We start from the raw sequence: 16,934 nt of genomic DNA on the forward strand, positions 1-16,934 counted from the left end.
ACAACTATTGCCATTCTTTTTTTGGTGTGAGGGACAAACTATCCATCTTTAGATGGCGTGACCGTGAGAGAACTAACCCCCCCCATTTACTTTCTAACTTTTAAAATGTGTATATGTTCCTTCTCTAATTGGGGGACATTTCAATAAAAATATTTTATTACATTTTTTCAAAGCAATCTTGATGAAATACTTTATATCCCTCCAGTAATATAGAGAACCACAATTTCAACTGTATTATAATATTGTACATAAAAATTTGCATTCTATAGATCTGATAAAGTTATTATTCTGAGTTCTCAAAGGACCAGAAATTAATCTAAAACTCCACTCAGAGCTGTGGTATAATGGAACCACTGTGTACAGCAAGTACTCTCCTAGGGTAAGGAAACAAATGGCAATTAACAAAATTAGACTATAAATGATCTAGAACTTCTGATTAATCTTTTCAACAGAATGCCCCATTTTTACCCATATAAAGCCAATGATACCTTTTGAGTATTAAAAGAGATGGTTCCACTGTAGTATAATAGAAAAACAATCCATGAAACAGGAAAATACACTTTTTTTTTTTTTTTGCCATCACTCACTCTAGCAATTTCATCTTCAGGAAAGGGAACCAAAAATCCAGTCAAAAACACATCTTTGTTCAGAGAGGATATTACCACCTCTTTCAAAAGGCGTGCACAGAATATATAGAGACATTTTTTAAAAACTATTACTCTAATGGTCTCCCCATTAGACTATTAGCTACCTAAGGGTTTCAATGTACTTTCAAAGAGCCAAGCATATAACAGATGTTCAACAATCCTATGCTGAATGGAAAATGCAAATAGATACCTCTGTTTTTGTCTTTACTTTAGATGGTGTGGAGACTGTGGAAGATGTTTTTAATTCATCTTTCAACTGTGAGATCTTTTCACCAAGCTCTTTCAAAGTCTTCATTATGTTTGCTCTCTCTTCCGGTTTCATGTTTTTGTTCTTTTCTAGCTTAGATATTAGCATCTATAAAATAAACAGAAAAAGGTAAAACTACACTTAGTAAATTTTAATATAAATAACCCTTATAAACTTTACTATGAGGGATATCTTTGTAAAATCCATTGTATCCATCAATTCCAGCAGGCAAATAATGAGCTCTTATCTTACCTTCTGACATTCTATTTGTTTTTCTAGCACTTCTTGCCTCTTTTTCCTCATGTCTTGTTGTAGCTTCAATGCTTCCTATATGAATACATTAAAAAAATTAGTAAAGGATAACAAAATTGGCCAACGTTTGCATACATTTCATAAAATACCAACGCATTTCTTCTGGGTCTTCCCTATGCTGTACAAGAAAAATTTTGCTCCTAATCAAAACATAGCTGAAACCAGAGATGAAACCTTTAAGTATATTTTCTGCATAAGAGTTTATAACTGTACTTTAAAAAATATTTAAAATGCCGAACACTGTATCTATGACATTTACATTCACTTTTGAATGTATTTATGAAGAAAATGACATGACATGAATGTATTTATGAAGAAAAACAAGAGCTGTTCTCATTTACCAATGTAATAAGCCAATCCTTATTTTTCAAGTTTAAAGTTTAAAAAATCTGAGATGAAGCTAGAGGACAGAAGTCATAGCAAATTCTATGGATTTCTGCCAGGAAAATATTGCCTCTCACCCCTCTCTGTTAATCAAATCTCTAATTATACTGAGACAATACATATAAATACCTATTTTATTTGAAAAACTCTATTTGAGTTTAAATCTAAAATGATAATGAAACTCAGAAGTGAGTCATATGAATAACAACTACATAAATGTTTTACTTTATGTGAAACATTGTCTAACTTACAAAGCAAGAGATGAATTAAAAGAGGAAATAATGAAATAAAACTGTCTGCTTCTTTACCTTGGAGGAAAAAACAAACAAAAGAGGACAACTTAGTGTCGTTTATTTTTATACGGAAAAAATTCTTTCCTTGTGCTTGATGTAGCCACTGAAAGGCAACTGCAAAATACTTTTTTGTCTGTTCATCTCTTTTTTCCAAATGTACACTACATAAAGAAGCAGCTAAATAAACATTTTAATGTAGTTCCATAACAACATGAACTATTCAAATATGTTAACATAATCACTTAAGAATTCAATGGGTCGTTTCCTCTTTAAGGAAATTAGAATCAAGGCTGTTACCTGCTTCTTTTTAAGAACTTCTTGAACATCATGAGATTTAGACCCTGAACAAAGTTTTGAAGGTGTCTTTAAGTTTGAGGAGCTGTAAATCATTTTTGGATGGCCTGGAGCTGAAAATATCTATGAAACACAAATATAATTAAATTAAATTTTAGAAAAGCTTTCAAGTAATTTTTTAGAAAGACTGCATGTATTTTGTTTTTTTCAGGAGTTAAACTTTTTTTTACATTTAAAAACTTCATTTATAAAACGAGTTTCTTATGTATACATAAATTCAACTGTCACTCAAATATAAAAACAAAAATTAATTTTAGCAATAATGTTGTGTTTCAGAATGCAATCACATTATTCCTCTTCTCCTTATATTTTTTTAATTGAGAGAAAAAGAACTGCAGCCCCTTATATCTAGGAGCTGACCAACTACTCTGAGTGAGGCCTTACTGTCCTGTTAAACAAAAACAATTTCACAAAATATCAACCTCCAACATGGCCACTCTTGGGACCAGGATGGGGCAAGACAAAAACAAGATCACTCCACAATCATTACTGAACAGACACAAAAAAGAGGAATACTATCTAAACAGTAAAAACGACGAAGTATCTCTCTAACCTGACTAACAGGAATGACTGCAGCTTCTTTACCAATTACAGCTTTAGCCTCATTCTAGTTTTCCCTCCTTCTAGGTTAAGACTAATTAAGACATTTGATCACAGAATTACTCCTGTTTCCTTAAACCCTCCTTCAAATCACCTAACACAGGATTAAGGTACTTTGTAATCATAATCTTATTATATTTAATCAAATGTAATAATCAAACATAAGTAGTTAGATCACAGATCTGAGCAAAATGGTGGTCATCTCTACTGTGCTGGTTTTGGTATTTAGATTCCTTTCCCCTTCTGAACAGACCACTCTCCAGTTAGTCTTCCCTAAGGCATAGCAGAACTACATGGTACAGTACAATCTCTCTGGTTCAAGTCTTTCCTAACACATGCTCCTCTTTTATTTTTTAATTAAATGTATGATATAAGGGACACAGAATATAATATTGAGAAGTTCATAGAAAACTCAACTGTGTAAATAATATCATTAAATATTCATAACCAAATACAAAACTTCTCTCAATCATACAATAGCTAACTGTCCTCAAAATTAAGCTACTTTAACTACACAAGAGTCTCTGAGGTACTGTAGGAACCCTACATAGCTGAAATTTATGTTTTTATTAAAAAAAAAATGGCAACACCTACAATTTACTGAGCACTTAGTATGTATTAAACACTCCCCTTCCATGCTTTACTAACAGGAAATTTTTCAATCCCCACAGCAACTCAACTTATTGAAAAGGGAACCAATGTTCCCGAGTTATCTAATACAGCCAGTAAGAAGCAGGTCAAGTCAGTCAGGGCTGTCTGACTTCCAAATCTGTAAAATTGTCTTTGTTTTGGTATCTTTTTTTTTTTTTAAAGATTTCATTTATTTATTTGACAGAGAGAGACACAGCGAGAGAGGGAACACAAGCAGGGGGAGTGGGAGAGGGAGAAGCAGGCTTCCCGCTGAGCAGGGAACCCAATGCGGGGCTCGATCCCAGGACCCTGGGATCATGACCTGAGCCGAAGGCAGACGCTTAACGACTGAGCCACCCAGGCGCCCCGGTATCTCTTTATAATAGAATTTTTGAAAAAAAAGAGTTATATTACCAATTTGATGTATCCATCACCAAGCACCAACAATTATCGGGACATAAAATACATTAGTTCCCCCTTATCCACAGTTTGGCTTTCCATAATTTCAGTTACACGTGAGGTCAACTGTGGTCTGGAAACAGATGACCCTCTAACTCATCAGGTCATCAGTAGCCTAACACTACGTCACAATGCCTGTATCATTCACCTCACTTTACCTCATCATGTAGGCATTTTATCATCTCACATCATCACATGAATAAGGATGAGTACAGTACAATATTTTGAGAGTGACCTCTCTTTTATTAAAGTATATTGTTATAACTGTTCCATTTTATTATTGTTGTTATTCATTTCATTGTGCCTAATTTATATATTAAACTTTATTATGCATAGGATATACAGGAAAAAAAATACTATATATATAGGGTTTGGTACTATCTATGGTGTCAGGCATCCACTGGGGGTCTTGGAAAGTATCCCCTGTAGATAAGGGGAGACCACTATAATCTTGTTTTACTTAAGTCCCCAACTCCACATTCATACCAAACACCATGTTGTTCTGTCTGTAAATATTTCAGTTGTATCTTTAAAGGATAAATACCCCTTTTTTAAACATAACCACAATATGGGGAGCCTGGGTGGCTCAGTTGTTAAGCGTCTGCTTTCAGCTCAGGTCATGATCCCAGGGTTCTGGGATCAAACCCCGCATCGGACTCCCTGCTCCACGGGAAGCCTGCTTGTCCCTCTCCCACTCCCCCTGCTTGTGTTCCCTCTCTTGCTGTGTCTCTCTCCGTCAAATAAATAAAATCTTTAAAATAAATAAATAAATAGGGGCGCCTGGGTGGCTCAGTCGTTAAGCGTCTGCCTTCGGCTCAGGTCATGATCCCACGGTCCTGGGATCGAGCCCCACATCGGGCTTCCTGCTCAGTGGGAAGCCTGCTTCTCCCTCTCCCACTCCCCCTGCTTGTGTTCCCTCTCTCACTGTCTCTCTCTGTCAAATAAATGAATAAAATCTTTAAAAATAAATAAATAAACAAACAAACAAACATAACAATACCATCATTACACTTAAAAGATAATGACTCCTTAATATGATTAGATATTCACATCCTAAGACTGTATTATAATTTTCTAAACATTTTTCCCCATTTGAATTGGGATCTATTAAGGTCCATCTACTGCAACTGGTTATATCTCTTTTAAGTCTCCTTTAATACTGTTTCATTTCCCATCTCTTTCTTTTCCTTGCAAATTGCTGAAGAAACCACGTCACTCATCCTGCAATATTCACCACAGAATTATATGATACTCTGGTAACATGTTCTGCTGTCCTATGAATTTCCTTTAAATTAGTGAGTAGATCTAGAGCCTTTATGACAATTTCTCATTCTTTGACAGGATTCTAGAAATCTCTGACAACTTCATTTTCTGGCTGGATAAAATATTCTAGGATCATCTGGAATACTGTCAGCCCTAAATCTGAGGAGAGCCATTTCTTCAAGAACCCCTGGCTCCTCTGAGTGCTTGGGAGGGTGCAGGGGGTAATTACCCTTGGAATGATTATTATTTCTAGATCTTTCCAGTGAGCAGATTTAAGAAATGTTCTAGAGTTTTTTACTGCTTATTTGTTTTTTAAGATAAAACTATCTGAATTTGTATCAGTACAGTTGATCCTTGAAAAACTCAGGAGTTAAGGGGTGCTGACCCCCCATCCCACAGCCAAAAATCCACTTATTTAACTTTTGACTCCCCCAAAACTTAATAGCCTACTGTTGACCAGAAGCCTTACTGATAACATGAACAGTCAATTAATACATACTTTGTATGTTACATACTGTATTCTTATGATAATAAGCTATAGAAAATGTTTAGAAAATCGTAAGAGAAAATACATTTACAGTCTTTACTGTAATTATTTAAAAATCCATGTTTAAAAGAGCCCAGATGTCCATCAATGGATGAATGGATAAAGATGTGGTATTTATAAATATATATACTCAGCCATCAAAAAGAATGAAATCTTATGGGCACCTGGGTGGCTCAGTTGGTTAAGTGTCTACCTTCAGCTCAGGTCATGATCTCAGGATCCTGAGATCCTGAGACCCACATAGGGCTCCTTACTCAGTGGGGAGCCTTCTTCTCCCTCTCCTCCCTGCTCATGCTCTATCTCTCTGTAATAAACAAAATCTTAAAAAAAAAAAAAAAACTTGTCTGCATAAGTTTAAACACGTAATTGTGTACCAGCAAAAGAATTCTTTAAAAAAAAAAAAAGAATGAAATCTTGCCATTTGAAACAATGTGGATAGAACTAGAATGTATTATGCTAAGCAAAGTAAGTCAGAGAAAGACAAATACCATATGATTTTACTCATGTGTGGAATTTAAGAAACAAAACAGATGAACATAGGGGAAGGGAAGGAAAAATAAAATAGTATAAAAACAAAGAGGGAGATAAATCATAAGAGACCCTTAACTATAGAAAACAAACAGAGGGTGGCTAGAGGGGAGGTGGGTTGGGGGTGGGATAACTAGGTGATGGGCATTAAGGAGGGCACTTGATGTAATGAGCACTGGGGGTTATATGCAACTGATGAATCACTAAATTCTACCCCAAAATTAATAATATACCATATGTTAACTTGAATTTAAATAAAACCATAAATAAATAAATAGACAGATAAATAATGAAGATCCATGTTCAGGTGGACCTGGCACAATTCAAATCCATGCTGCTCAAGGATCAACCATACTTTCAATTCAAAGCAGGACTACAGTGTTTTTACTTAATTCCATCTACCGTACACTTCTTTTCAACCACACTAAAAATCTCAGTTGTCAGTGACAACAATATCATTCTTCATTTGATTTATCCTGCAATGCTCACAAACCAGTTTCAGAATAACAACGCTGCCAACATGACTGCTGAAAAATACTTTTTAAAATTGCTTTTTGTGGGGCGCCTGGGTGGTAGAGCTGGTTAAGTGTCCAACTCTTGGTTTCAGCTCAGGTCGAGATCTTAGGGTTGTGGGATTGAGCCCCAAGTCAGGCTCCAAGCTCAGTGCAGTCTGCTTGGGTTTCTCTCTCCCTTTCTCTGCCCCTCCCCGCCCCCCACGTGCTCACACTCATGCACACGCACTCTCTCTCAAATAAATATTTTTTAAAAATTGCTTTTTGTCCTCAGGGCTTATCTCACTACGATCTATAGTCAAGTAACTGTGTTTTAAAGTACCTTTTATGCAAACATTAGTTAATTTGTTTCATTTTTCTTTTTAATTTTGAGATGACTTTTTTCATTTTATTTTATAACTGCATTCACCATTTACATGGTTCCAAGACAAATCTCCAAAACAAGACATAGTCAAAGTTGTCTAGTTTCTTCTATTCTTGCTGTAACCACCAAGATTTAAATTTTAGGAATTAAAAAAAATTTTTTTAATTTTAGGAATTTTTGTTTCTGTTAATAAGCAAATATTTATATGTGTTCATGGGACCTACTTGTTTATACTAACAGGGCTGACTATATATGTTTTGTTCCATTTAACTTTTTTTTACCTAATATAGCCTGATGATCACCTCATGGTTCATATGAAGATACTCCTCATTCCATTGTAAAGTTGCATATACGCTCTTCTATGGATGTACTACTACATTTTAAGTAACTAGTCCCCTATTGATGGGCATCTGGGTTGTTTGCAGTCCTTTGCTATCATAAAGAGTCTACAATTACTAGCCTTGTACATACATTTTTTCACAGTTTGACAAATGTACTTTTGGCATACATTTTGAGGAGGATTACTGGTTTAGAATAAATGCATACATAATTTTGCCAGACACTGCCAAATTTGCTTTCATGGGGGTTGTACCACTTAGCATTTCCATCGGCATCTAAATCTCAAGATCTTTCTAGAAATTATCCTAGTTTACTATGTAATTTTAAAAATGGATCTAATTTTATCTTTTCTATATGGCTAGCCAGTTATCCAAACACCATTTATCAAAAACTCTGTATTTTCCCCACTGACCTAAGATACTGTTTTGACATCTAAAAATTCCTATTTGCCAATAAGTCTATTTCTCGTCTTTTATTCTGTTCCGTTGGTCTATCCATGTGCCAACTGACTTGGTTATACAGACTTCGTAATATTTTTTAATGTCTAGTAGGGCTAGTCCTCCCTTGTTCTTTTTCAGAATTTTTCAGACCCTCTTTGAAATAATCACCATTGTGGAAAGTCACTGTACAGATATATTCCTAAAAGCAAAGAAACTACTTAAAATACATTCCAAAGTTTGACTTCTGATTACGACAGAATCTTCTTCATTAAGTTCTTACTTAAAGAGGAAAAGAAATGGACTAAGAAAGACATCTATCTATTAATAAATGGCTAAAATTCTCAAATTCCTACTTTGCTTTGAATAGGAAAAAAAAATTTAGCCAATTTTTGGCAGAATCATGGAAATTAGAGAAGTATACCTGCCACACTTAGGTTAGCTCTCACATTTACCTTGATTGAAGAAACAAGACACTACAAACCTGGATGAAAGTCAATTTCTTAATTTCTCTGTGTCGCTGAACAGCTTTAAATATATCTGAGGATCGCAGAAATACATACCTGGCAATCCTCTCCAGCACCACCTGACTGATTCAATAAGTGTGATGCATCACTCTGGTTACCACTTGCATGTCCAAGACGATGTTTAACAGGAACTTTGTTAAGAACATAGGCCCCCGATGTCTGTGGTTTACTCATTATCTGCACACACAAAATAAACACATATGTGGTATAAGTTTTTAAAATGCCCAGGAATGATACAAATTCAGGGTGGTGATTACAATGGGGAAGAAAATAAAGAAATGAGAAGGGAGGGTGCTTCAATTATCTGTAAGGTTTTATTTTTTAAGTGGTACACATACAAACGATTGCTATTATCCATATTTCTATGGATGTCTGAAAAATGTCATAACAAAGTGCATGCATATATGTATATATGCTCATATAGATAAACATTTCTAATAATTTTTTTTTTTAAAGATTTTTTATTTATTTATTTGAGAGAAAGAGAATGAGAGACAGAGAGCACGAGAGGGAAGAGGGTCAGAGGGAGAAGCAGACCCCCCGCTGAGCAGGGAGCCCGACACGGGACTCGATCCCAGGACTCCAGGATCATGACCTGAGCCGAAGGCAGTTGCTTAACCAACTGAGCCACCCAGGCGCCCTATTTCTAATAATTTTTTAAATGTTCCCTTTAAGGAATTTGGGGGTTTTAACTGATGGTAGTTTATACCAATAACAGTAGTTTGGTACATGCATATATGCATATATGCTCATTTGGATAAAAACGCATGCATATATGTATATATGCTCGTACAGATAAACATTTCTAATAATTTTTTAAATGTTCCCTTTAAGGGATTTGGAGATTTTAACTGATGGTAGCTTATAACAATAACAGAACAGGGTATAATAGATCATAAAGCTGACAGTATCACTTTTATACACCATTTGGCCAACATCTAGGGGAAGCATTTGCCTTTGGGCTCTAACATGAAGTGGAACAGACAAAAGAAATCCAGGCTTAGGTGCAAATAAAAAGGACGATGACTGGAGTTAAGACTATGTATGGTAAAAATCTTTTTAAAAAAGGGGGGGGGGCGCTCGTCTGTATCATTAAGCGTCTGCCTTCGGCTCAGGTCATGATCCCAGGGTCCTGGGATCGAGCCCCGCATCGGGCTCCCTGCTCTGCGGGAAGCCTGCTTCTCCCTCTCCTACTCCCCCTGCTTGTGTTCCCTCTCACACTGTCTGTCAAATAAATAAAAATAAAATCTTTAAAATAAAAAAGAAGACTATGTACGGTAAGAAATCCTTTTTAAAAATCTGAATGCATTTAACTGAAACAAGAGAACACTAGGAAAAGGTTATCATTATCATCAATATTGGAATGGCTCTAGTGCATAGTAGTTTGTTCTTTCCTTCCTTCGTCTATTCATTCAAGCGTATTGTGAGCCAGGCCTTGTTTTAGGCACGGAAGACAGAATGAATAGACAGAATCCCCATTTTCTTGGAGGTTACATTTCAGTTAAAAGTTTTAAGAGCTTTTTTTTTTTTTTAAAGATTTTATTTATTTATTTGAGAGAGAGAATGAGAGACAGAGCATGAGAGGGAGGAGGGTCAGAGGGAGAAGCAGACTCCCTGCCGAGCAGGGAGCCCGATGCGGGACTCGATCCCGGGACTCCAGGATCATGACCTGAGCCGAAGGCAGTCGCTTAACCATCTGAGCCACCCAGGCGCCCTTTAAGAGCTTTTTAAAAGAGTTTTCTACATGGAAAAATTAAGACAGAAGAGCGGGTACAAGGATGACTGATTCTAACACAAAACAAAGCAAAAGTTCTAGATTCAGAGTTGTTTGATAGTGGACAGTTACTATATTTTAGTGCTGAGAAGAATCACTAAGGGTACTTCTTTAACATGTAGATTTATGCGCCTCATATCTAGAGACTGACTATAAGTTTGGGGAGATAAGGCCCAGGAATTTGTACCCAGGTAATCAATTCCAGTAGAAGAACAGCACTTGTCAAACTTTACAGTTCCTAAGAATCATCTGGAGAGCTTGCTTAGGCCCCAACCATAGTGATTCCAACTGAGTAAGTTGGGGTGAGGTCCAAGAAACTGCATGTCTAATAAGTTCTCAGGAGATGAGATGCTGCTCTCTGTAGATAAAACTGAGTGGCTTTAATGTAGAAGACCTAAGGACCCAAACTGAGAAACAATGATCTAGATAGAGGGTGGGACCAGAGGACCTCTCATTCTCTGTGAACCAGTGGATTACCTTCTGGATACCCCCATGTACCGTTGAGGGAGGAGACTGGGCCACCAGCACCTGCTGCTGATGAAGGTGCTGTGGCAGATGATGGTGCTGCTGTGACAGGTGACTAAGCGTTTGCTGTTGCTGCAGGAGTAGCTGTGTTGGAGACTGTAGTGCTGGCTGCTCGTTGTTTTCTCTATGCCACAGAACTCGAATGAATCGGTTGTTTAGAACTGCTTCAGTACTGGAAATGGCCTTCCTGGCCTCCTCATTAGTAAGATACTGGATGAGGGCTGCTTCTGGATCTCCCTTAAAAGCAACCTGTAAGAAAAAACAAAAGCATCAACAAAAAAACCCCACAGAAATTAACAAATAGTTAAATTCAAGTAAATTATTGATAAAGAATTCAAAAGCAGAGAACAGCCTGCTGAAATCCATTCTGAATACTTTGTAAATAAAGTTCTCCATCCTCTAAGAGATAATACGCATATTTTCCAAAATTATACATAAAAGAATATAATATTATTCAACAAATAATCCTAGTAATGTTACCTAACCACTTGGGGAAAAGTTGTTAGATCCCTCCCAGATATCTTACATTCAAATAAACTCCAGAAAAAGAAACTATTTTACAATAAACAAAAAACCTGATAAAAACACAAAGGAAAAAAGGGTGGATATCTGTATAATCTGAGTGTCTGGAAAACCTTTTTATGCATACATATAAAAGTCGGATCCATAAAGACAAAGAACAGTAGATTCTACCACATAAAATTTTAAAATCTGTCAGTCCACATATGCCCTAACCTGAATGATGAATGGAAAAAGTATTTTTAATATAGATGACAAGCAGTGCCTTAGAAAAGCACTACTGTAAATACTTTCATAAAAAATGGGCAAAGACAATAGGCATATCCAAAAAAAAACCCTACAAAAGATCTATATAAATTAGAAACCTATTTTAAAAAAGCAAATTAAAAGAAGTATAATTTTTCACATACGAAACTGGGCTAAAAAAATTTTAATGGATCCATATTACAGTGTTGATGAGGCTTCATACAGTGCATTTAGGAGTACCCATTGGCACAACCCTTTTGGAGAACAATTTGGCAGCTCAAATAAGTCTTAAAATTCTCTTTAATTCAGCAATGCATCATAAAAAAATAATGAAGGTGCAGCGACAAGGTGGCTCATCACAGCATTGTTTTTATATAAAGCAACAGAAACAAAAGAAATTCCCCAAAACAAAGAACAGTAAATAAATGATGGCCTATAGCTAGGGACTGATTTATAACCCCCCTCCCAAATTCTTATGTTGAAATCTTAACCCTCCAACGTGATTACATTTGGAGACAGGGCTTTTAGGAAATAATTAAAGTTAAATGAGGTCATAACAGTGGGGCCCTAATCAGATGGTACTGGAAGCCTTATAGAAAGAGGAAGAGCTCTCTCTCCCCTTCCACAATTCAAGGACACAGCAAGAAAGTGGCCATCTGCAAAGCAGAAAGAGAACCCTTGTCAGGAACCAAATTGGCCAGTACCTTAACTTTGGACTTCCCCCCAAATAAGTTTTTGTTGTTTAACCCACCCAGTCTATGGAATGTTTTATGGAAACCAGACGAGACTCATCTACCAAACTACATTAAGCCATCTTATTTTTCTAAATGCCATAAATAATAATGACCCAGGAAACATGTAAGAGAAAAAAAGTAATCAGAGACATTTGGTATGACTTTGTATTCTTGAAGTGTGTAAAGTATTTTTTTTTTTTTTAAAGATTTTATTTATTTATTTGACACAGAGACAGCGAGAGAAGGAACACAAGCAGGGGGAGTGGGAGAGGGAGAAGCAGGCTTCCCACCGAGCAGGGAGCCCGATGCGGGGCTCGATCCCAGGACCCTGGGATCATGACCTGAGCCGAAGGCAGTCGCCTAACCGACTGAGCCACCCAGGCGCCCCAGTGTGTAAAGTATTTTTAAAAAGAGAACATGTGGGGTGCCTGGGTGGCTCAGCTGGTTAAGCGTCTGCCTTCGGCTCAGGTCAAGATCTCAGGGTCCTGGGAACGAGCCCCGCGTCGGGCTCCCTGCTCAGTGGGGAGCCTGCTTCTCCCTCTCCCTATGCCTGCCACTCCCCTTGCTTGTGCTTTCTCTGTTAAATAAATAAAATCTTTAAAAATAAGTAAATAAATAAACAAAAATAAAAAGAGAACATGTGTAAATGTGCATATGTGTGTTCTCCCATATAAACAAATATAGTATGTCTTTTCATTAAAATATTAATAATTGTTATTGCAAAGTAGTGCTATTTAGGTGATTTGTTTTTTCACTTTTGTTTAATGTATTTCCAATCATCTATAAAATTAAACATGTACTACATTCAGACACAAAACCTGCTTAAAAATCTCTCAAAAAAAATCTTTCAAAAAGATTTGAGTTCTTTGAAATATCAAATTTCCTAATACTACTTTCTTAAACTCAGTTATATAAATCACATTTTGGTTTGATGACAACACTAACCATCAGGGGTGACTAACTGAAACTGCAAATTAATGAAACCTTCAAGTACTCTCAATCACAGCATAACACTTAACCACAAATTCATAAATTGGAGACAGAATACAAAAGCTACAATTTATGAGATATTAGATAACATGTTACACTGACTAAAATTCTCAAGATTAGACCCATCCTTAACCAATTACTATTTCACTACAATATGAGTCATTCAGTAGACAAAATTGCTATCTTAGAAATCACCAAAAATCTCACCTACCTAGTGAGAATACTAAAGCAGATTAAAAAGTCACTTGTCCTGAGATAGCACTATGAACAAAAATACGCTAACTCTGTGTCTTTCAGGAAGAAGTTGTGGATAAGAAACAAATGCATAAAAAAACAAATTCAACTTAACAATTTCATCATAAAGTTGGGCATAGAGCTATATAGTGGAGCTTAAAACACTTAGCAGAGACAATCAGACTAATTACTGGCTCATTTAAGCAAAGTGAACTTACAAGAGTAATTTCAAAGATGCGTAAAACCACATTAATTCTGTCACCAACCTAGCCACATTTACCTGGATGTTTACAATAGTTCCAAATTTGCTGAAGTGTTCGTTGAGCTTGGTAATGTTGTTCAATTCCTGAGGGATTTTCTTGACTTCTAATTTGGTGTTTGTATACTGATTCTTTCTCAAGAATCCTGGTTTACTCTGACTGTTATTCCCTTGCCTGAAAAGAATATTAATAGATCTTGATTAATTCCCCCACCTTATGCCTAGCCACGAGAAAGGCCAACAAATAATTTAAGCTTTTATGTATTGAAGTGTCATCTGTAAGACATTCTTAACATTCTTGAGAAATTATTTAACATTCTTCAGAAATTACTAAATAATTTTCACATCTTCCTTTTACATGGGAACAGAACAGGTGGAGAGAAAGAAAAAAGATTAAATAGCAAAAGATCACAAAATGAAAGAGGCCCAAATAAGAATAAAAATCATATCCTAAAGAGATTCACCACAATTACCAAGGAGTCTAACTTTAAAGCAAGGAAAGAACATCATTTTTTTTACAGAGTGTTTTTCAACTTCTGCAAAAGTATGTAAGTTTTTCTTCTTTTCTCTTCATTTCCAGTGTCTCAATAATTCTTAATACTGGGCTAGGTCTATATATAATAAATACAAATTACTAATATCTATTATTAATATTGTTAGCTCTTCCATTTTTAAGATGTTCCAATGATGCCTCTGGGAACCCTAACTTTGAGACACATAGTTTGAAAATCATTGGTTAATGACAACTCTTAATTTTCCAAATTTACTAATGCACACAAAAATAACAAAAACACCAATTAGATGTTACTAAGTAGCAAATTATCTTACTTTCCCAGCCAAGGTTTCTTTGTGAGCGGCCCTTCCAAACCACTTATAGCTCTTTTTCGGCTATCTGGTTCAAGAACTACTCTGGTTATGTTGCTATTAATTGAAACAGGAACTGGTGGTTCAGTCTGGATGACAATATTAGCAGCTGTTGGAAACAAAAATTAACATTACTAACAATGCATGGTGTTTGGGGAATTTCAAATGATTAAAATATTTAGCCTAAAAGCTAAAAAAGCACCGTGAACAGCACCCAACTACCATTTCCTTTTCAGAAATGCTTAACAGCAAGAAAAAATTATCAACTGCCTCCTTTTTCTCCTTTGTTAAAAATACAATATCCAAAATACAATATCCAAGTTTAAAAAGTCATAGGCAACTCCAATGTAATAACTGATTCAGGCAAGGATCCTCAATGGATGCAACAAAAGAAAAAAAAAAAATCAGTGAAAGACTGTTACAGAACAAGATTTTTTTTTTTAGAAATTTCTTTTTTTTTTAAGATTTTATTTATTTGAGAGAAAGAGAGTGTGCACGAGGGGGGGGGTGCACAAGAATGGGGGGAAGGATAGAAGAGAGGGAGAAGCAGGCTCCCAGCTGCCTGGGTGAGCAGGGAGCCCAATGGGGGGCTAAATCCCAGGACTCTGGGATCATGACCTGAGCCGAAGGCAGATGCTTAACCGACTGAACCACCCAGGTGCCCTGAGAACAAGATATTTATGTGGTGCCAAAGTACCACTCCACAAATGATTACACTACAAAGGAGAGATCTAACAATTATCATCTCAGGCAAGCAAACTTAGCACCATAAATATAGTGAAATTATTTGTATTCTGATGTGATTCAACAAAAAGTTCACCCAGACAGGATATTATTATGAAATTATGATTTTCCTATGTGTAGCAAAGATACTGTGCTTATATAGGACTACACCTTACTCTTGGATGTAAAATAAAGGATCTAAAGTGCACAATCTCTACAATACACTTTCAAGTAGTTCAAGAAAAAAAAAATGTGAAGGGAGAGGGGAAGAAAGAAGAAAGAGAAGAATGTACATGTATACAAGCAAGTACTCACACCCGAAGGTGATAAAACGGTAACAGATGGTAAACCTAAGTGAAGGTATTCAGATGTTCATCGTACTTCTTTTAATTTTTTGTAGGTTTAAAATTTTTCAAACTCAAAAGTTGGGAGGAAAATCCAAAGCCAATACTATAAAGTGGTATATTTCATTCACAACATTTAAGACTAAAATACTTAAAAGAAACTAACCTTACAATGGCTTATCTGTGGGTGGGAAGAGATGTGTTGAATAAAAAAGTAAGTAACACAAATCTGTGCCTGATATACTCTGAATATTCTCCTTAACTTCAGTAACTCCACCAAAAGTAAAACTAGCAGCAAAGAATAACATGTAGGGCTAGTTGTTAGGGCAGGGATGAGGGGTGGAGGAAGTATATACCATTTCACTGTGTGACAGTCAGGGAAATTGTGAGGCAAGTTCACTCATTTAACATATATTTCTTCAGCAGCTGCTATAGCTCCAACAATTTTATTAGACCTTATGCGTGAATTAGTGAATAAAGTAACTATGATCTCTGCCCTGTTATGGCCTTTCTTTTCAGAAGACTAATGGAGGAGATAGCAATTGTGATGGCATAAAGCATTCTAGAATTTGAGATGCCATTATATCTTCCCTAGAACAGTTATGATTACCTCTTAACATTGCCTCGTGCTTTTCTTTACTGAAGTGTTTTATAATAAAAGGAAAGTATAGCTAGAACTTCGATGACTTGCCAACATGACAAACCAAGCCTGCTATACAAAAACCACATGACTTCTACCTCAGTGAGATTAGCCATGAATTACTATACATGAATGCATACAAAGACCAGACTAGTGGCAAAGGGAAAACATGAATTTCTGAGAATATGATCTTCCCACTAATTTCAAGTAATCTGGTAATAATTTATGCATCATAGCACAGAAGGTAAAAGCATATTCTTCAGAATTAGATACACCTGGGTTCAAGTTCCAGTTCTGTTATTAATAGCTGTGTGACCTTGGGCAAGATCTTTAACCTCTCTAACCCTCACTGTCTTTATCTGTAAAAAGAGAATAAATATAGTACCACTTTCAAGGAGTTGTAGGAAAGGAATACAAGAGATAATAATACATATAAAAGCATTTGGTTTCATCTTGACACAAAACTGTTAGTCTGTGGTGGTAACACTGATATTAATGGCAGTAAAGAAAAGTTAATAAAAGCAAGCTAGGAAAGAAAGTAAGAACAGGAAAATGGACACTATATAATTAAATCAGGATGGCCCATGGCCAGTCATTCAAATTCAAATTAAATATTACAGATCAAACTACATAAGTAAG

The 16,934-nt window shown here is 35.9% G+C and overlaps 1 protein-coding gene across 5 annotated transcripts in view; it reads right to left on the reverse strand.

Moving 5' to 3' along the window:
* Nucleotides 1–16,934, reverse strand: part of RBM27 (RNA binding motif protein 27) — a 71,428-nt gene that overhangs the window by 16,893 nt on the left and 37,601 nt on the right. For 4 of the 5 annotated variants that reach the window (XM_036070016.2, XM_036070014.2, XM_036070015.2 and 1 more), the window contains 7 exons: nucleotides 14,553–14,697; nucleotides 13,746–13,899; nucleotides 10,695–10,991; nucleotides 8,480–8,620; nucleotides 2,181–2,300; nucleotides 1,147–1,221; nucleotides 838–1,002 (listed from right to left, as the gene is read on the reverse strand). In XM_036070016.2, coding sequence (XP_035925909.1) covers nucleotides 838–1,002; nucleotides 1,147–1,221; nucleotides 2,181–2,300; nucleotides 8,480–8,620; nucleotides 10,695–10,991; nucleotides 13,746–13,899; nucleotides 14,553–14,697 — 1,097 coding nt within the window. The remainder of the gene's footprint in view (nucleotides 1–837; nucleotides 1,003–1,146; nucleotides 1,222–2,180; nucleotides 2,301–8,479; nucleotides 8,621–10,694; nucleotides 10,992–13,745; nucleotides 13,900–14,552; nucleotides 14,698–16,934) is intronic. The other variant, XM_078067340.1, reaches the window with a different exon arrangement.

This window comes from Halichoerus grypus, chromosome 2 (genome assembly GCF_964656455.1).
Source record: "Halichoerus grypus chromosome 2, mHalGry1.hap1.1, whole genome shotgun sequence".
In the NCBI taxonomy this organism is placed as follows: Eukaryota; Metazoa; Chordata; class Mammalia; order Carnivora; family Phocidae; genus Halichoerus; species Halichoerus grypus.